This window comes from Diabrotica virgifera, chromosome 8 (genome assembly GCF_917563875.1).
Source record: "Diabrotica virgifera virgifera chromosome 8, PGI_DIABVI_V3a".
Classification (NCBI taxonomy): Eukaryota; Metazoa; Arthropoda; class Insecta; order Coleoptera; family Chrysomelidae; genus Diabrotica; species Diabrotica virgifera.
The window spans coordinates 25,897,680-25,919,754 of NC_065450.1; the positions used below are offsets into that span (position 1 = coordinate 25,897,680).

The 22,075-nt window shown below is 29.8% G+C and overlaps 1 protein-coding gene across 5 annotated transcripts in view; it reads left to right on the forward strand.

The window, feature by feature from the left end:
• Positions 1-22,075, forward strand: part of LOC114336268 (calcium-activated potassium channel slowpoke) — a 663,340-nt gene that overhangs the window by 632,036 nt on the left and 9,229 nt on the right. For all 5 annotated transcript variants that reach the window (XM_050659851.1, XM_050659850.1, XM_050659854.1 and 2 more), the window contains 3 exons: positions 7,118-7,254; positions 7,312-7,424; positions 16,255-16,504. In XM_050659851.1, the coding sequence (XP_050515808.1) occupies positions 7,118-7,254; positions 7,312-7,424; positions 16,255-16,504 (500 nt within the window). The remainder of the gene's footprint in view (positions 1-7,117; positions 7,255-7,311; positions 7,425-16,254; positions 16,505-22,075) is intronic.

Consider the following 22,075-nt stretch of genomic DNA (forward strand, 5'->3'; position numbering starts at 1 on the left):
AAGAAACACATTTGTTTCTGTTTTCCGGTAACAGTAGAATGTATTTTAAATAAAATAAATTACTTACATTCCTCTTTTCTTTCAATTAATTTAATTTAAAAAAAAATTTGAACACCCTGTATAAATAATTATGATAATAAATAGAGAATTGAATACCCTTTCAAATGAGCTACCGCACGACCCCTATTCCTTATTTAAAGATAAGGTGTTAAGGACGTGGAAGGGAGGGGGTTGACAAATGACAGATGTATATATCGTAAAAAATGGGTCCCCCTTAGAACAAAAGTCGACCTGTTTTGTCATTTCTTTAAAATCTAATAACTACTACCAAATATGCAGGTGGACTCTTTTCTTTTGCCCACCCTGTATAAATCTTCCCTATCTTATCTCTTTTTCTTCTTTTGTCATATTAGTTCCCCCCAAAGTTGGCAATTTTATTGGCGAGTTGTTCACGATCTTCAGCTAATCGGAATAGTTAAACAATCAATGTTTTGTGCCATGATATCGTCTTCCTTCCAATTACTCTGTGAATCTCGATTTTACCTCTAACGAGAAGGTGAATGATTATGTACCGGTCTCTTCTAAAATCATGCTCTTGTTTTCGTCCTCTTTTCCTTTTTGTACCAGCTTCAGTATTTATTAATTCTTTTGGGACACCTCCTTCCTACATTCTAGCTATGTGTCCGAGTCATCTTAGTCTTTGAACTTTCATAATATTTAAAATGTTTTGTTGTCCATACATTTGCATTATTTCATTATTACATTATTTGTTCTTCTTTTTCAGATATGCCTTCTTTTATACCTCCATATATTCTTCTGGGTATCTTTTCCTCCCAATATGCATGTATGTATAGTTTCAGTTCTATGGTTTTGCTTAATATTCAGGTGTCGCTAGCATAAAGCACCGTCAGTCGGATAACCGTAGTATATGCTCTTCTTTTTGCTGCTCTGATCTTATTTAGACTTCCAGCGCTTTTACTATCTTTAGCCTTCATTTCTCTTAATTTCCATTTGTTAACGTTACTCTCAAACAATCAAACTCTCTAACTATCTCAAAGTTATATTCCTTGTCTAGGGCAGATACTTTAAAAACTGCCCTAACTGTTCAATATTTCCCACCATCTTCATATATTTGGTCTTCTCCTCATTTACAGTAAAAGCTCCTTATTCGCGCTTCCTTTATTCGCGTTTTCACTATTGCGTTTTCACTATTCGCGGATTGAAAAAATGCCACCCAATTCCTATATTCGCGGCCCAGATTTCTTTATTCGCGGATCAAATTTTATAATATACCTAAATAAAAAGCATTTGGTACCATCTGTCAATGAGTCAGCAAATCGACTAATAAAAAAAAAATAAAAGTGACCTTATTACTACACCTAGATTAAATTTCCAAAATCTATCGGCATTTCCTTTGAGGTAATAGTCTAAGAGCTAGTGAGCCCTCCGACTAACGGAAGTCCTGTAAGGCTAAAAATTTGTATAGTGATAATTCATAGCACAAAAAGGCTAAAAACCATGACCTGGCAGGCATCAGCCCTGCACGTGTATCTACCAGGTGAATCGAAAAGTGCATAGTTTAGGGGAAAAATTAACTTACTCCTGTAAAGTTTAAATTTAAGTATGTGTTTTAGTAAGTCATTTAGAAGAAATGTGTACAATGACAGGCGATTCTGAAGAGCACAAGACCTTGCCAGGCGAGGGGAAAGATTAGGGGCTTTTCCTAAAATTATTTGTTTGCATCGAAAAAAGTTTTTTTAGATTTTTTGAGTCATTCCAAACAGAAAAGGTCTCTAGTGATTTTTCTCTTAGGATAATAGTTTTTATGTTTTATAGACATAGTTGTTTTTATGTTTTATACAGGGTGAGTCATGAGGAACTGTACATACTCCTACCTCGTATAGAGGCTCCTATGGGGAATAACAAATGACCATTAAAAAGTGTCTGCTCCCATTGTTTAATAATATACAGGGCGAGTTTCGCATTTTGACAGAAATTTGTATTCGTCATAATTTTTGAACGGTCAGATCGATGTGTCTCTTATTTTGGTCAATCGTTACACTATTACCACCTAATTAACTGATTTATTCAAACTACAAAAAAAATCAGGTCCGGCTTTAAAAAAATTAGTTCGTTTGGGTCTTAGAAAAAATTTAACCCTGTATACGCTTTTTGAAAACTCTAATATGAATTTTACAAATTAGACAAATGGGCAATTAAAATGGCATATTTATTTTTTTCCGCACACGATTGCTTAATTTTTTATATAAAACTTAAATTTGACTATGAATTAAAAGTTTGGTAAAGTGAAACATAGATTTAACAAAATTAACTTTTATTACCAAAATTAATTTTTTTTTAACAAATATTTAATTTATGTTACCACACAATCATCTGATTTATTCAAACTAGAGAAAAATCAGGCCCGGATTTAAAAAATAAGTTCGTTTTGGTCTTAGAAAAAATTTCACCCTGTATACGGTTTTTGAAAACTCTAATATAAATTTTACAAATTAGACAAATAGGCAAATGGCATATTTTTTTTCCGCACACGATTATTAAATTTTTTATAAAAAAATCAAATTTGACTATGAATTAAAAGTTTGCAGTAATCAAATTTGTCAAAATTGGTATTTTAACCTAAAAATGAAAAAATAAAAATGAATTCACGGTTTAACTCGCTACAACTCTGTTCCATTTTAATATTTTTTTTTCTGAAATTTTTACAGCTCATATCTGTTACCATTGTGAAGACTATGAAAATTGTTGTAGACTTGCAGTCTTCTTCTCGTAAAAGTTATGAATTTTTAAAAATTAAAAGGTGCAGATTCGTGATTTGCAAAGTTAAATCGCAAAAATTAGTGAAAAAATTTAAAATTTATCTATTTGATCACGTCTATGTTAAACGATAGAGTCCAAAAGAAGTGTTATGGGGAATTTTAGATCTAGACGTGTTATAGAAAAAAAAAATGCTAAAACTTTTAATTTTAAGAAAATCGTTGTTTTTGTAAAAAAAGTTAATTTTTTTAAATCGATGCAAAAACTTTGCCAAACTCTTTATGCATAGTCAAATTTGATTTTTTAATAAAAAATTAAGTAATCGTGTGAGGAAAAAAATAAATGTGCCATTTTAATTGCCTATTTGCCTTATTTGTAAAATTCATATTAGAGTTTTCAAAAAACGTATACAGGGTGAAATTTTTTCTAAGACCCAAACGAAGTATTTTTTTTAAATCCGGGCCTGATTTTTTTCTAGTTTGAATAAATCAGTTGATTGGGTGGTAACATAAATTAAATATTTGTTAAAAAAAATTCATTTTTGTAATAAAAGTTAATTTTTTTAAATCTATGGTTCACTTTACCAAACTTTTAATTATTCATAGTCAAATTTGATTTTTTTTTATAAAAAATTAAGTAATCGTGTAGGTAAAAAGTAAATACGCCATTTTAATTGCCTATTTGTCTAATTTGTAAAAATCATATTAGAGTTTTCCAAAAGCGTATACAGGGTGAAATTTTTTCTAAGACCAAAACGAACTTATTTTTTAAATCCGGGCCTGATTTTTTTCTAGTTTGAATGAATCAGTTGATTGAGTGGTAACATAAATTAAATATTTGTTAAAATAAATTAATTTTGGTAATAAAAGTTAATTTTGTTAAATCTATGGTTCACTTTACCAAACTTTTAATTCATAGTCAAATTTAATTTTTATATAAAAAATTAAGCAATCGTGTGCGGAAAAAAATAAATATGCCATTTTAATTGCCTATTTGTCTAATTTGTAAAATTCATATTAGAGTTTTCAAAAAGCGTATACAGGGTGAAATTTTTTCTAAGACGCAAACGAACTAATTTTTTTAAAGCCGGACCTGATTTTTTTCTAGTTTGAATAAATCAGTTAATTAGGTGGTAATAGTGTAACGATTGACCAAAACAAGAGACACATCGATCTGACCTTTCAAAAATTATGACGAATACAAATTTCTGTCAAAATGCGAAACTCGCCCTGTATATTATTAAACAATGGGAGCAGACACTTTTTAATGGTCATTTGTTATTCCCCATAGGGGCCTCTATACGAGGTAGGAGTATGTACAGTTCCTTATGACTCACCCTGTATGTAGGTACGTTTTGTCTTTTTGTTAATTTTAGCTAGTAGTTTGTATATGTGAAGACTATAAATATGTACTGGGCCTGAAGATGAAGCATAAAATGTAAGCTTCGAAACCGGTTGCCCCATGATTGTAACAAATAATAAATAACATACAAACTATAAGATTGCGAGTATTGACTCATTTCCTTATCCAGTGGTATAATGGACTCGCATTGGCAACCCTTTCATCATTTAATAGTTTTTGTTATATAAGCGATTAAAAAATTTTAAAATTGCGAAATCGGCCATTTTTAACCCTAAATCAGACATTTAACTGAAAATTTAAATGTTGCTAAGGTAGGTACATATTCTTTAAATAATGATTGATGAAATCAATCATTACATGAAGATATTTTTAGGTATTTGCTTTTTTATTTCGTCGCCCAAGAACGTATCACCTATAACCCCATATAAATTACCATTCCATATTCACGGTTTTCGTATTCGCGGCATATTTACGGAACGTATAACCACGTATAACGCGAATAAAGAGCTTCTACTGTAATTCCCGCCCGAACTCTCAGAATTTTCTCTAGAATCTTTTAAAAATTTCTGATGGTCTTCTTGTTATTAGGGCAAGGCCGTCCGCATATGCTACGCATTGATGTCTGTGGTGATAAATTGAGCCTTTAGTGTGAATATTGCTTTCCTTTAAAATTCTTTCCAGTATTAGGTTGATGCAGTGGACAGGTCACCTTGTCGTAGGCCTCTAGTGATGTTAAAGCTGTCAGAGATATGACCTTCTATCATAACTTTACTTTTGGTTTCATACAGAAGAAATTTAGTTTTATTGTCGATAAGAGTTAAATTACCCTTATAGGGGAGTGCATATAGATCTTCACTTCGGAAAAAATCAAACAAGATAGAACTTTTTGTAATTTCATTAAGAAATGTTTAATAAACAACATATCAAAAAGTTCTACTCGAGAAGTGGATGCTTCATTTTTTATTAAACAAATGAACTACGAAGTTTGATGTTTTTTTAAATAACTCCGAAAATATAAATTTTAGAACAAAACTGACTTGACCATTGAAAAATTCAGAAAATTTTACAAGAAAAACCTTATATAGAGAATTTTCTAAAATTACATCTGTATCTTCTATAATTTTTTATTTATAACGCTAAAGTCACCCTTCTCACAAACATTGGCGCACTGTAAACTGGCGTACGACGAAGTGCACGGTTGAGTTATTATAATGTAATTCTCTAACTAATGGATTAAATGAAATTTTACAAATCGAACCTAAAAGAAGAATAATTAAGCTATTTTATGGTTATAATAAAAAGAAATAAAAAATATGGGCATAAGTACGGTGGGGGCGGAAAGTGAGCCTTACATGAATTTTGTTTAAAAATGATTTTAAAATGTGTAGCTAATACAATTTTTCTTATAAAACCCTCAATTTTGCACAACTTACCTTTCAAGCATCGTACCTACTAAATGATGTGTCATTCAAAAAAAATCTCAAAAATTTAATTCAAATGATATGACGTCTTGAAAAATGTAATTTTTGAAATCTTGGTAGTTTTATAGAATTACCATCAGTTAAAGACGGTATTACTCAAGTTTGAACAGATCTATTACAGTTTTATAAGTGGTTTTTTATAGGTTAGGATGTAATCTTTAAAATGCACTAAATTATTTTACTTTAGAAATGAAATAAACTATTTCTTTTTGAGAAAATTAAGACAGATAACAAAAATGTAGTACAAAAACCGAAAATTACCAGCTAAAAAAATGTTTATATAAAGTGATCAAAACTTTTTCTGTAAAACTTACCTAAAATATATTTAATAATAAACTTCAACAATAATAAATGTTCAGCAAAAAATTTTTTTTAGTTCTTATACAGTATGTCTGCGTAACTTGGAACCTATTGATAACCTTTTTATTACCAGTTATGTGAAAAAAAAGTTATTCTTTATAAAATACTCTACATCGTAAATAATCTAAGATGCAATCATCAAATATCAAATTTAATGAATTTTATACGGGGTATGTCAAAAATATGAATTTCACTCAAGAGTAAAGTATCGTTAAATTTCACAATATCGAAAATTGTTATTAAGAAAAGTTGTTTGGAATTAAAACATTTATTTTAGTGTTCAATTACATCCTACTAATTAAAATATTGTGAATAATAAAGGCACTTAATTCTTAAGAAAAATTCATATTTTTTACATACCTCGTATAAAATTAAAACAGTTTAATATCTGATGGTTGTATCTTAGATTTTAGACCAGGGAGAGCATTTTATGAAGAATAACTTTTTTTCGTTAAAGTGATAATAAAATAGTTATCATAATTGTAATAAAATGAAGATGAGTATCCGTAATTTGAGAAAAAAATGAAAAAAATTTTTCGATTAGAATAATGTAATTGTATATTTAAACATAATTTTTAATTTTAAACAACTTTTCATAATAGCATTTTTTGATATTCTGAAATATAAAGGTACTTTACTCTTTAACGAAATTCATATTTTTTTACATATAACTCGTATAAAATTGATAAAATTTGATATCTGATGGTTGAGTTTTAGATTTTTGACTATCCAGAGCATTTTATGAAGAATAACTTTTTTTCGTAAAATTGATAATAAAAAAGTTTTCCATGTGGTTCCTAGCTACGCAGACATACTGTATAAGAGCTTCTGTATAAGAATTTTCAAATTGCAATGCCATGTTCCGATTCAGTATAATCAAAAATAAAATAGAAACATATTTGATCAAAGTAAAATGATGAATTTAACGATATTTTGAAAATTATTAATACAAAACAATTGTTATTGTTTAAACAAGTAATAAACAATTAGCGGCCAAATCCGCGAGTAGAACTTTTTACTTTAACATGTATATAAACTAACAAAAAAAGTTTTAGAAAAATATAAGCTTCTTTGAATTTTTCCGAAACAATGCATATTTTCGTTCTAATTATAAAATATGATATTTTTGTTTTTAGAATTAGTAAATGACAGCAACGTCCAATTCTTAGATCAAGATGATGACGATGATCCGGATACAGAATTGTATTTGACGCAGCCATTTGCTTGTGGCACTGCTTTCGCCGTTAGTGTTTTAGACTCTTTAATGTCGACAGTAAGTACTTTAGACGCAAGTGTGGATTAGTATAGTTAAGTTATGTTTATTTTTCAGACGTACTTCAATCAAAATGCCTTAACATTAATTAGATCATTAATTACCGGAGGAGCTACTCCGGAGTTGGAATTAATCCTCGCTGAAGGAGCTGGGCTTCGTGGAGGATACAGGTATATATGTTATTTTTCTATACAGAGTTGGGATAAAGTATGGAACCAAGCAAATATCTTTGAAACGAAAAGAAAAATATTTATGAAACTTTGCGTGCAAGTACAGTAGTCTGGGCTGATTATCGGAGAATAGGCCATTTTTGGGAAAAGTTATTTACCAGCAATTTTATTGCTGGAATCGAATTATAAGATCCTATATATTAATAATATAGGTATGCAAAGTCCTCAGATAGTGTGCTACTTTTTTTATAAACAAAATGGCGCCCGAAAATCGTGTTTTTTTCAATTTTTGCTCTATATCTCCAAAGATTTTAACTTTACACCAAAAACACTCAAATAAAAGTTCACCACAATTAAATTCTACATCGAAACGCGTTTTTTCCGATTTACTTCGACGAAAAGTTTCCCCGGAAAAAGCGGGTTTTTCCAACAAAATCTTTAATTTTAAACTAAACTTTTAGATAAGTAATTGTTAATCAATAATTAAATAACTTGGTAATATAAAAGTCCTTTTTGTATAGATTATAATTCCAGAAGCCGATGGAAATCGAATAAACAGTTTAGCAACAATTGAATTGTTAATTAAAAATTTACGGTCGCTATAATAACGACAATTATTATGATGCATAAGAATAACTATGATTTTTTCATAAAAAGACACTACACCTATCTAATGTACTTTACAGAATTGAAATTGGGCTATTTAAGCGGCCTCAGGAATATTTTAAAATTAAAAAGAATATTTTGGCTTATAAACAAATAGAATATCTCGGGAAATATTAAACTAAATTAAATTGTGAAAACGGTATTCGAAAAACAGTGGCAGGACGCTTCTTTTAAAAGAAAAAATGTTTAATTATGATGAATAGTTCCTGAGATACAACCGGTCAAAATTGACCGGAATTAACGGCAAAGATATAAACAATAGGATCATAATTTTCAAACCATCACCTTTTTATTTTTGTCCTTTTTCTCCACACCAATTTTCATATCCTTAAAATACTCATAACATATATTATTATAATAAAAACTATCGATAATACGTGTGAAAATTGCCAAAAATAGCAAAATTCCAATCAAAAATTAGGTTGGAGAAAATGTAACCCTCAAAGTTCAAAATCTGTATACGTTAAAAAAATGCATTTTCTCGGCTTCCCATGGAGCAATTTCCTTCATTCTTTTTTTGTTCCCAAGTAACTCGAGTAGAGCCATCGAACTAATGCATTATTAAATGTCAGACTTGCTTTTGTTTTTTTATAATAAATTAATTTATTTTTTATAACACAAAATTTTAATTTGTTTAAATAAAAATTGTTTAAATAATTATACAGCTTTAAAATGAGAATATTTATGTTTTTAACTTTAAAAGGTACACTTGTAGTAAGTTTATCTAAAAAAAAGCCTACAACTGGAAAAAATATGTAGTTTTCTGTTCTTATAAATAAATTAATCTATTATAACAAACCCAGTACTCTGGGCTGATTATCGGAGAATAGGCCATTTTTGGGAAAAGTTATTTACCAGCAATTTTATTGCTGGAATCGAATTATAAGATCCTATATATTAATAATATAGGTATGCAAAGTCCTCAGATAGTGTGCTACTTTTTTTATAAACAAAATGGCGCCCGAAAATCGTGTTTTTTTCAATTATTGCTCTATAACTCCGAAGATTTTAACTTTACAACAAAAACACCCAAATAAAAATTCACCGTGATTAAATTCTGCATAGAGACGTGTATTTCCCGATCTGCTCCGACGAAAATTTTCTTTGGAAAATGCGGGTTTTCCAAACAAAATTTTTAATTTTCAAATAAAGTTTTAGATAAGTAATTATCTACTAATAATTAAATAATTTGGTGACTTAAAAGCCTTCTTGGTTTAGATTAGAGTTCCAGAACCTGGTGAAAATTGAACCAATATTTTAGCAACAATTCAATTGTTAATTAATAATTTACGGTCGCAATAATAACCAAAATAATTATGATACACTGATCAAACTTTGAAATCTTATAAAGATGAGATGCCTATTTAACAATTTCTTGACAAAATATAAATTTTTAATTTTTTTGCATAATCTTTAAATGTTTTAAAAAAAATAGTTATAAACAAATTAACGTTTCTCAGAAAGTTTTTATTATATTATAATTTTAAAAAATAGCTAAAATGCACATTTCAAATATCTTGAAAATGAATGCTTTAAAACTTTTTTGCAACCATTTGCAAAAAAATTATGAAACAGTAAAGTAAAGATACGATTACTACGGTGTTTATAATTTTTTTTTAATTCTTTCAAAGCTTAGAAGTGAGTTTGAAGTACAAGCTAATTATTTACAAAAAAATATCGATTATAAGTTTAATGGTTATATTTTAATTAAAGATTATAAATATATTTTTTTGTAATTTACACGCGCGAAAGTAGAGTAATACAGTACTGTAGCTAAAATGTTCACTCGGAGCGACGACCGGCGGCCGCGCTACGTACACTTTTACACGACAAATTGTCGCCGACAATTTCTAACCTCATTTAATATAAATAATATCGTTAATAGATAAATAAACAAGGTATATTTACTTTTAATTAATATTAATAACTAATTATTAAATTATAATAGGTAAATATACCTTGTATATTTATCTATTACCGATATTATTTATATCATTTTAAAGTGCGCATGCGTTTTGCTGCTAATTTGTCGCCAACTAGTCGCCGACAGGTACCCGCGAACGCACTTAATGTATGCTGCGTGTCAGTGAACATTTTAGCTCCGACTCTGTATCAGGCCTACTTTTGCGCTAAAAATTACAAAAAAAAGTATTTTTAATCTTTGATTAAAATATAACCATTACACTAATTTTTGACATTCTTTGTGAGCAATTAGATTGTACCATAGACTCACTTTTAAGCTTTGAAACAATTAAAACCAATTATAAACAACGGAGATCTCGTATATTTACTTTGCTGTTTCATAACTTTTTTTGGCAAATGGTTGGAAAAATGTTTTAAAGCATTCATTTTCAAGACCTATGAAATATGCATTTTAAGTATTTTTTAAAACTAGAATATAATAAACAATTTCTGAGAAATGTTAATTTGTTTATAACAATTTTTTTTAAACATTTAAAGATTATGCAAAAAAATGAAAAATTTATATTTTGTCGACAAAATATTAAATAGGCATCACACTTTTATAATCTTTCTAAGTTTGATCAATGTCTCATGATTATTTTGGTTGTTATTGCGACTGTAAATTGTTAATTAACAATTGAATTGTTGCTAAAATATTTGTTTCATTTTCACTGGCTTCTGAATTTATAATCTATACCAAGAAAGCTTTTATTTCACTAAGCTATACAATTATTAATAAATAATTACTGGCCCAAAAAAATTATTTGAAAATTCGAGATTTTGTTGGGAAAACCCACATTTTTCGAGGAAAATTTTCATCGGATCAAATCGGGAAAAACATTCCTCTATGTAGAATTAAATTGGGGTGAATTTTTATTTGAGTGTTTTTGGTGTAAAGTTAAAATCTTCGGAGTTATAGAGCAATAATTGAAAAAAATACGATTTGTCGGCGCCATTTTGTTTATAAAAAAAGTAGCACACTATCTGCGGACTTTGCATACCTATATTAATAATATATAGGATCTTATAATTCGATTCCAGCAATAAAATTGCTGGTAAATAACCTTTCTTTGTACTTTACTAATTAGACCAGCGTATTATAACTATTTTTTTTTTCAAAATTTAATGATTATGCAAAAAAAAGAAAAATTTATATTTTGTCGATAAAATATTAAATAAGCATCTCATCTTTATAATCTTTATAAGTTTGATCAATGTATCATGATTATTTTGGTTTTTATTGCGATCATAAATTGTTAATTAACAATTGAATTGTTGCTAAAATATTCGTTTAATTTTCACCGGCTTCTGGAATTACAATCTATACCAAGAAAGCTTTGATGTCACTAAGTTATTTAATTATTGATTAATAATTACTTACCTAAAACTTTATTTAAAAATTAGAGTTTTTGTTAGGAAAACCCGCATTTTCCGAGGAAAATTTTCGTCGGAGCAAATCGTGAAAAACATATCTCTATGCAGAATTTAATTTCGGTGAATTTTTATTTGGGTGTTTTTGTTGTAAAGTTAAAATCTTCGGAGTTATAGAGCAATAATTTAAAAAAATACGATTTGTCGGCGCCGCGCCGTTTTGTTTATAAAAAAAGTAGCACACTATCTGCGGACTTTGCATACCTATATTATTAATATGGAGGATCTTATAATTCGATTCCAGCAATAAAATTGCTGGTAAATAACTTTTCCATGAATTTTGCTAATTAGCCCAGAGTACAGTGACGCAAAAGGCATCTGATGCCATATTTTTTGTTACTACTCCACTTCCGGTTTCATCGGAAATACCCTTAACTTATTTACTTTAAACGGAACACCCTGTACATTTTTGCAGGTTTTAAAAGAACTTGTTATTTTTAATTCATACATACCAAGTTTGGAAGAAAAAACTATTAAAACAAGAAATAAATCTCTTTACAGATAAAAAATAGGTTAATTTATTTACGTTAGACCAATGATATTAAAAATAAAAAAATAAAGCTATAAATAAATTCGTGAGTCACTTTTTGCAAGATTTCTCCACGTATTAGTTGACATTCATCAATTATTCTTTGTCTCAAATCCTGCAAACATGTTGGTCGCCTAACGTAAACACGTGATTTTTGATAATCCCAAAGAAAAAAATCTAACGGGTTGAGGTCCGGAGAAAGAGCGGGCTACTCTATAAATCCTCTACGTCCAATCCATCGATTTGGAAAATTCACTTCCAAAAAATGAAAATTCACCATATCCGATTATCGGTAGTAATTGCACAAGAGCTATAAAATTATCGAATTTTTCCCGAGTGACACTTTGACAGTTTTAATTTATGTTTAAATTATGAAGGGGAGTGAAATTATGTCAAAGTGTCACGAGGGCAAACATTCGATAATAATTTTAGAGATCGATTGCAATTTGTTGCGATTATTTCATAAATAAAACTGTTCAAACCCAAAATTTTATTGTAATTTATATATGTAAGTACAAATTAGTACAATTAAACACACAGTTGTTATAAATATTTGACGGTTGAAAGTCATCACTTTTATAATTTTTAAAACATTAATTGTCATTAATGTCACTGAATGTATTTTTTCGTAGCAACGAAGGGCAACCGACGTAATATACTCGACGACGGGATATTATCAAAGATTATCAGTTTAATTTTTATTTCTGTAGTTTTCTATTGGTCAGAATCTCCTATGAATGAAATAATCATTAATATTTCAATACGTTCTTTTTCACTTAAAATGAACCATTTTTAATACAACTTATTTCTGTCAATTACTTCAGTTTTACCTACTATCTAAATTCAAATAAGTCATGCAGTGCATGTAAACAACAATTTTAGTCTACAGTATAGATGGTACTCGTTTATTGAAGTTATACTTCTTTAGGGGCGATTTCATTGAGGGTGAAATTTTATTAATCTGCGCGCATGCGCACACAGGCAGTATGGAGTTCGTTACTAAATGTTTTAATTTATGTATTTATCAGTCCAGAAAAGGTGTGGAAAGAATATATTAGTGTTTTTAAATATATTTCTCTACAAACGTGTTAAAAATGCAATTCATAGCACTCCATAGGAGCGTTAAAAATGCTACTTTAAACCGGTGCTTTAAAAATTTTATGGCACTGCAGTTAAAAGTGAATTGTCAAATTGTGAAACGTCAAAATATTTATATTTCATTTATTAACATTAATAGATATTAATAATACAACTTGCGCAATTTGAAAAAGGTGGTATAAAAGGTTTTTTTAAATTTAATTTAAACTGTATTGCATTTTTAAAACGTTTGTAGAAAAAAAACTATTAAAATTTGTTAGAATAGACAAAAATAGAAGTAGATGTTATTCTGATTTACGTATTGACAGTACAGGCAGTTTTGATGTAATGTCAAGAAAAATATAAAAACGGAATGTCAGTCAAGTTCAAGTAAAAGTTTTTGTAGGTATTGTCCTGTAATTGAGAATGAATAAATTATAATTGTTGATATATTAGACGTTTATAGAAAAAATATTGTATGATATAGGTACGTGTTAAAAAGTACATTTTTAAGGCACTCATGTGAATTTCAGAATGAGCGAAGCGAATCTTTCACACGAAACTTTCACATACGTGCCTTAAAATTGTATTTTTAACATTTATATCATAAATAACTATTATTATAATTTTTGTGTATTTGGACTTGTCTACCTCGGGAATAAGATAATAAGTAATATTTAAAGTATTTTATAATTCACTTCGTCTGTTTGTCACTATGTCTGAGAAATCTTGTAGCCCGGATAATCAAAAGGGTATAGCTCAGTAGTATAGCGTTGGACTGGAGATCAAGAGTACCCCGGTTCGAATCCTGTTGTTTTCTAATCTTTTTTTAATTTTTGGTTTTGTTTTAATAAAAATGTTTGGAAAGTAGTAAGTAAAAATTAATCTAATCTTTAAATAAAATACAAATAAACTGTCCGAAAGTATATTTATTTCATTGAAATCATATTTCGAAGTATAACTTCTTACGTGCGTACAAAGTACACACACATTCTTTTTTTCCTACTACGTTGTATTAATACAAAAAATTATCTACAGAAACTTTTTAACAATTTTTTCTACCAAATTTGATATGTGTGAATTAAAAATGACAAGTTCTTTTAAAATCCGCAAAAATATACAGGGAGTCCCATTTAAAATAAATAACTTAATGGTATTTCTGGTGAAACCGGAAGTGGAGTAGTAACAAAAAATATGGCAACTTGCCTTTTGCGTCACTGTACTTGCATGCAAAGTTTCATAAATATTGTTCTTTTCGTTTCAAAGATATTGGCTTGGTTCCATATTTTATCCCAACCCATATAAACTGCGCGTCAAACAAAACGAGCCAGCCACAAAATTTAGAAAAGATGATATACAGTGGAACTCGCTTATTGGAATAGTCTTCTTGTAAAGCAAAAGTATTCCCATAACCGTGATATTCTAATAACCGACCATTGGTGGCTAGTAGAACCGGTTCGGGACCTCAAATTCCTATTCCTTATACCAGGATATTCTTATAACCGATATTTTCAATTTCCGGCATTTTCTTTTAATTTGTTTTATGTTAATTAAATTAAATAGATTATCACGTGTACTGAAAAGCTAGATTGGGCATGCAAAGGAAATAAACAAATTCGTAAAACATATTAAACCATAAAATTCTCGAAAAAAAATTCATTATTTCCGAATCAACAAACTTCGCGGAATTGATTGTTATAAGAACTGTGTGAAGTAGTATTCTAAAGAGTTTCTGAGATAACTTACTATTAGACCGAGCCTTATTACAGTGAAGTTTATTTCTTAATAACATTGAAAAAATATCTAAAATTTGTTCAGACTGTTACATTGCTAGAAAATGGAGCAAGTCCAAGGAATGTGGCAAAACAATTGAATGGTATAGTAAAAGTCAAACAATAGGGCTTTTCATCGATAGTCATTTGTTTCGAGCTTCTGTCATATGTTGTATAATCTGTGTATAATATTAATATACACGGATTATACGACATATAACAGAAGCTCGAAACAAATGACTGTGAATGAAAAGCCCTATAAAGATTGCACCTAAAATTTTCCCCTTATTGCCATAGTCTAAATCTGAAAAAATATAGGTATGCCTCTTTTCATGAGCATTTTTCAGAACGTCACAAATGATAGAAAAAAAGGTAAGTCCGTGATAATATACATTTTAGTGACATGACATTTTAGTTCAATCTGACAGTTGTCAAATTTTATTTGCAATTTGGAAATCAACTGTGTTTATTGCATTTATAAAATGGTATTTTCTTAGATTTGTATAGTCTTTTAAATTGTTCAGACTATATTCGTAGATATATTATATAATTCGCAAATTATTTTATTTTCGATTATGGCGCTATCTATTGACAACTAGAATAAATGTTATAAATGTCACCGACAAAATGTAATCAACGACGTGCGTTACAAATTATAGAAAAAAAGGTAAGTCCGTGATAATACACATTTATGACATTTATTCTAACATGACATTTTAGTTAAATCTGACAGTTGTCAATTTTTTTTCAATTTGGAATAAAAACAAATCAATTGTGTCTATTGCATTTATAAAATGGTTTTTTCTTTGATTTGTATAGTCTTATAAATTGTACAGATTATATTGATAATATTATTATTTTATTTAATAAATAATTCTTTTTTGATTATGGCGCCATCTATCGACAACTAGAATAATCACCGAGCTAGAATAATTACCAAAGTAATCACCGACGTGCCTTTTTTCTGTCACATACAATTTAATGCGTTAGAAAGAAATCGAAAAACTGTGACGCACTGAAAGATCCTCATGAGAAAAAGCATAGAGAGAATAATCACATGTTTTTACATGGCATGTCTATTACATCGAGCATTTCGTTGGCTAGGGTTAGTGACGAGTTTATATGACGTCATTATTACATTTGGTGAGATTGGAAATGGTAGCTTACGTCTGTCATGATATTGGAGGTTAAATATAATGTTAAAATATTGTTTTCATATTATAAGAAGTAATCAGGGAAGACGTAATACAGGTATATGGATATATTATTGTTTTATTGCTGTTGTGGGATTTATTTTCAAAATCGCTCATTTACGAAATAATGAGTTTGTTCCATTTGGCTTTTACATACTGTATAGTTTGTGCTTAACATCTGATTTGTATTTTATTTTCAGTACTGCAGATAGTTTATCAAATCGAGACAGATGTAGAGTAGGCCAAATTTCCTTATATGATGGTCCATTGGCGCAATTTGGTGAGACCGGAAAATATGGAGATCTTTTCGTAGCGGCCTTGAAACAATTCGGCATGTTATGTATAGGACTATATAGATTTAGGGACACTAGTTCTTCGTGCGACGCAAGTAGTAAAAGATACGTTATTACCAATCCACCCGATGATTTTCAATTGTTACCAACAGATCAGGTAATGTATAGATACATTCAGCGTTTATATAGGGTATTCCAATATTTTTAATGTTTTTTTAATATTTTTAACAGTGTGTAATATATAACTAAATAGTAATATGTATATACTTTAAACTGAGTACCGTCCGTACAATATAAATACCGTTGCACGTCATCCGCGTCATAGCACGTGACGTTACATGATACCAACACGAAATATTTAAGTCGTAGGTGTGTTCCTTTTTAAAATCGTTTAGCTGAGTGCACTGGAATTACAGCCACTAGACATATTTTATTATATACGCATAGACATATGTAATATTGGAATATTTCTATTAATGTAAGAAACATATCCTAACTTGTTTTATTTCTTTTATAAGTGGAATATAAAGCGTTTTTATAAAGCACACTTGTTCGGATTACTCTCTAACTGCGATCAAACAAAGGTGACATTTTGGCATAAATTGGTAGCATTTGTTTGACAGTTGCGATATTGACGATTCAGATTTGTTTTTATTCTTTACTATACGCTGTGAGCTCGTCAAAGATCTTATACACATAGATTTGGCCAACTCCGAAAAATAGGGTAACGCAGAGCAGTTCGGGTCGGTGGTCTATCTATCTCTCTCTACTGACGCTTAGCTTTCTCTCTCTAGCATATGATGGCTGCCGCCTCTGTGTAACTGTCGTTCCATTACTCCCACCTCTTGGTAGATACGCTCACACTCGCACGACAGACAAAGATAGCTAGACCACCGTACTTGATATCGACGTTACACCCCGATGCATTGTTTAGCATATCCCTAGCCAGATCTATTCTTGACATATCTCTGGAGCTCGTACGTAGAGGGGATATTTAAAAGTTCGTGAGTGCCAGTATAGTGACAAGTCAGTGAACTTTTTCTGGAAATTTGACATAAATGTCAAAGTAATTAATTTAAAACATTGAAATTAAAAACATTAATAGGAAAAAATATTAGTTGGTCAAAGCTGTGGTGTATATTTTTACCTTAAATATACTTACGTTTTAAATACTGAATTTAAGTTTTTTTAATATATCGTAATATGTAATTATAAATCAATCTAAGAGAAATAAATCCATATACACGAAAATTGTGAAAGTATCCGAAGTAAGAAATTAATATTTCATTAATAGAACGTCAAAATGATTAGCCAAATCTTAAAAAAATCGATTACAATTTAATTACTTTTTTGCGTTGTAAATATTACGCGATAAAAATGTAATAATAAATTTAAAAATTTCCGGCGAAAGTTGCATTAGTAATCCGCTAGTTAGAGACACCAGTGAAGCTTAGAGCGTATACGGGCCGGTTGTTCGAACGCTAATCAAGAAGTTGATTATAATTAAGTCCCCTTAATAACCATCAAATAACAACACCCCTCATTCGTACGTCAATCAGTTGATTGTAATCAATTATGTTAATTATCATTATGGTAATTAGCATAATTGATTAATTAAGTAATTATTAATTAACATAACAATTATTAACATAATTGATTAATAAATCTCATAATTGTAATCAATTATGTTTTCAGCACTCCAAACAAAGTTGACATTGACAGTTGGTGACAGTAATTAAATATTTGATAATGATCAGTTGATTCCATTTTTGATTAGCGTTCGAACAACCGGCCCTAAGTGTTTGTTTTATTATGTTTACTGTTTTTATTATTTACTTTAACGTAAGATTATAACTTACATAATTCTTGTTTTCTATTCCTAAATTCATTGAATATTAATTTGTTTTGTTGTATAATCCACTTCGCAATAATTATGTGATATATTTGATTTAAAATGAATTCAATATTTTTTCTAATTGAGCAACAATGTTATCTTAGATCTCTGACGTAGATAATGACGTGCAACGGTATATGTATATTGAATAAAAAATTAATTGGACCAATATTACTATCATTTGAAGTATTTTTGAATTGAGTGGAATAAAAGTTGGTTCAAACGAAAGGATTTTTATTATAAATTCAACGATGTACGTAACTGTCAAAAAACGATTAAATTACAAGACCAAAACTAAGTTTCTTTTAAATTTGTAAAAACTAGTTAAAAGCTAAAATATACCAGTTTCAGGTTATTTTGGACATGATAAATGTGCCAACAGCTAGAAAATTTAGTATAGTTAAATAGTTATTTATACTCAGACTACGTATTTGATATACCTACAATTGAATTTGGAATAAAAATCCTTTTACTTGAACTTACTTTCATCCCCCTGGTCTATTTTAATATTTTTCGTTACTTCCTCAGTTACACGCTTGTTAAACACATCTTGGAACACCTTGAACACCCAATTATGAAATGTAGGCTACATCATTGTTTCGCTAACTCCACAATCCATATACCCCATAAGTAGCTACAGACCATTGGTATCTACCAGTTTTCCTGATTTATAAGGTACCTTAATCCCCAAATATCAAATCTAAATCCACTAACACGTTCGCTGCGAATATATTTTTAAGTTCTTCTCCCAGAACCTGAACTAATTTTTGTAATATAATGTGGGTTGGCACATGTCGCTCGTAGGAGACATACGACTGGAGAGGAAAACCGAACGTCCTCGATGAGCGACATGCATATCGAACGTGTTAAAATCCTAACCCATTTTGCCACTTTACAAAAAAGCCACTTCCTCTAGGCTTATCAGGCCGGTTGGATCTTTCAACGTGTAAATCCACTATGAGTGATTGAGTAGATCGAATGAGCAGATTTATCAAGAGTCAATGGCTTATGTCTAAAAGGCTGCCTTAATGTCTAACCGGGTACAAACACCACTCTTATGTTACTTTACCTAGTCAATAGTTTCCATTATACAGAATAGCATTGAAATAGCACATATACCTGTCATAAAAAACTTAGAATACTATGCATGTAGCGGAGTCCATGGCATAGTCCATTGGTGTAACTAAACAGACCAGAATACCGCATTCTGATATACTCAACCAGTACATGGCAATCCAAGTCGCATGTGGTACCAACTTCACGATAGCCTCAAAGACAAGCCTTAGTCAGATTATAATAAATACTCAGACATGCTAAGCGTGGATTCTTTTATCATTCCTCGACTGTTGTTGGTGAGCTGTATGATTACCAGAGAATATATCAGATGATTACCAGAAAATATAGCAGATGTAGCTTGGTTGCATCTTTGAAGAGTCAATACAGGACTCTAAATCTGCTTTGCTGTATGAGTTAGATGTCACCAAGATGTTAGTTTTTTAATCGCCGTTCTCCACACTCGTATAATCTAAATAAATTTGGTTTTTTCACTACATGGATTATGGAACAGAAAACTTAAATTGTCTTTTTTCTACCTACTGTAGCCTGTAGCCGCTCTTATATAGTTTGCTTCGAATGTTTGAAACCCTGGTATATCGGACAAAAAAAAGCTGTGCGCTTGTATGTACGAATTTATAAAGCAACGCAAAAGTCGTAAGTAGAAAGAACTTGCAACTAGCTGCAGGTAAATGTCATATTATACCGGGTATAACTAGAGCTCGGATTTATAGGCAACAAAAATTGAAGAAAAAGGCGCCTATATAGGCTAAGATTTTTATTAAAAAAGGCAGGAATATTAACATTTAGGCAAAATATAGGCAATAAAGGAATATAACTTATTATTTATTGTACAAAGTGAATTAACGTAATATTAATTTAAGGCAGGTATATTTACACATCATAATCATAACATTAATACAAATAAACTAGTAACTAAATAACTGTTAATTAATAATTAAACATTGTAACCACTTAAAATTTTATCATTAATAGAAACAACTAAATGTTTTTCAATATTTTCGGTCTTAAAACTATGTCTTCGATCACTTAAAATTAATTTGTAAATTGAAAACGAACGTTCGACATCGACAGATGTAATTGGAGCATATTTCAGAGCGGATAATAAATCTGGCATAATTTGTAATTCCTCGGAAAATGTCCCATTCAAAACTTTAGCAACATTAGATAAAGACGAAAAACCTTCATTCTTGTCGAAAACATATTTCATTTTTTTAAAAATTAATTGACCGTTACTTCCAGGTGCCGATTTAATTTTCGTCTTTAAATTATCTATTAATTTTACTGACTCACATAAATTTATCTCTTCTTTTTCTAATAAGGTAATTGTGGTAACTATTAATTTATAATTGTCATTGATATAAGCGAGTTCCTGTTTCAATTTGGGATTTTTTAATATTTTTTTTGCTTCTCGAACGGCTTCGGAAATATCATCATCAAATTCTGACATAACTAATTCTATTTCATTGCAGTGTTCAAAGTAAAAAAACTGCTTCGAGCCAGGTTCCCCACCTTGTAATTACTGGTTTAGGTGGCAAAGGGACACCGGGAATTCTTTTTTTATATATTTGCACCCTCAACGGAGCCTTTACAAAAGTTTTTTCATAAAATTTATAAAATTATTTACCAACGGAAACAGATTTCTTATTTCTTCAGCAATTCTATTTACCCCGTGGGCTACACAAGTGCAATGAATTAAATTAGGATAAAAAAAATCTTTAAATTAACAGCAGCTTTTAACATATATGCCGCAGCATCTGAAAGCATTAAAACTATTTAATTCACTGGTATAGGGTTGGGTAAAAAGAGGTTTGTTAAACTATCTTGTACAAATCGACTTATTGTTAAATTGTTTGTTTTTTCCAATCCTTTAACGGCAACTAAATAAGGTTTTCTCGCAAAGTTTTCGTTCAAAATTCCAATCATTAAATTAGCTATATACCTGCCGCATACATCTGTCGTTTCATCCACGATAATATACAAAAAATTGCCCTCTAACTCCCGCTGAATTTTTGAAATACATTCCACATAACATTTTTCCACAGTATGTTTTCTCAATGTACTCTCGTCCGGTAAGGATTTATTAAGATATTTTTCGAAAAAGCATTTAAAACTAGGGTTATTAACTTTATATAGAGGAATGTTGGATGCAATCATCATCTGGCATAAATCAAATTCAAATGCGTCTTCCTCCTTTTTTTTAACTGCTTAAACTATCCCGCAGAGATATTTGGGCTAACTTAGAGGAATATAATTTTTCCAAATTACGTTTATGAAGTGGGGTTCCACAATGCTGGTCAATAAAGTACTTTTTTCTACTTGAAATCTGAGAAGTAAAAAAAAATAATTAGAATTCTAAAACCGCTTTAGAATTTAGTTATGCTGTGGGACGAGAAAAAAAGAGAAAAAAATAAAACTTACCGATTTGCCGCATGGTTTACAAAATGCTCCATCTCCTTCTAGAGAAAGTTCCGAATAAGGTGCGATCCATAGCCTTAATTTAGATGTCAACTTTTCACACAAATGTCTAAAACATTTTAAAACGTGTTATTTGCTTTTCGGTATACGCAACAAAACTAAACTAGGATATAGCAATTTGTGACTAAACTCTGATACAGTAACCGACTGTACAACTGATAATAAACTAATAAAGCTTAGGGATTTCCAAATAGTTAACCCTCAAGTCTCGATCAGGTACATTTTCCTAGAAATCTGTTATACAGAGAGAGTTTGTAATTTGGAATAAATTCAATATCTCAA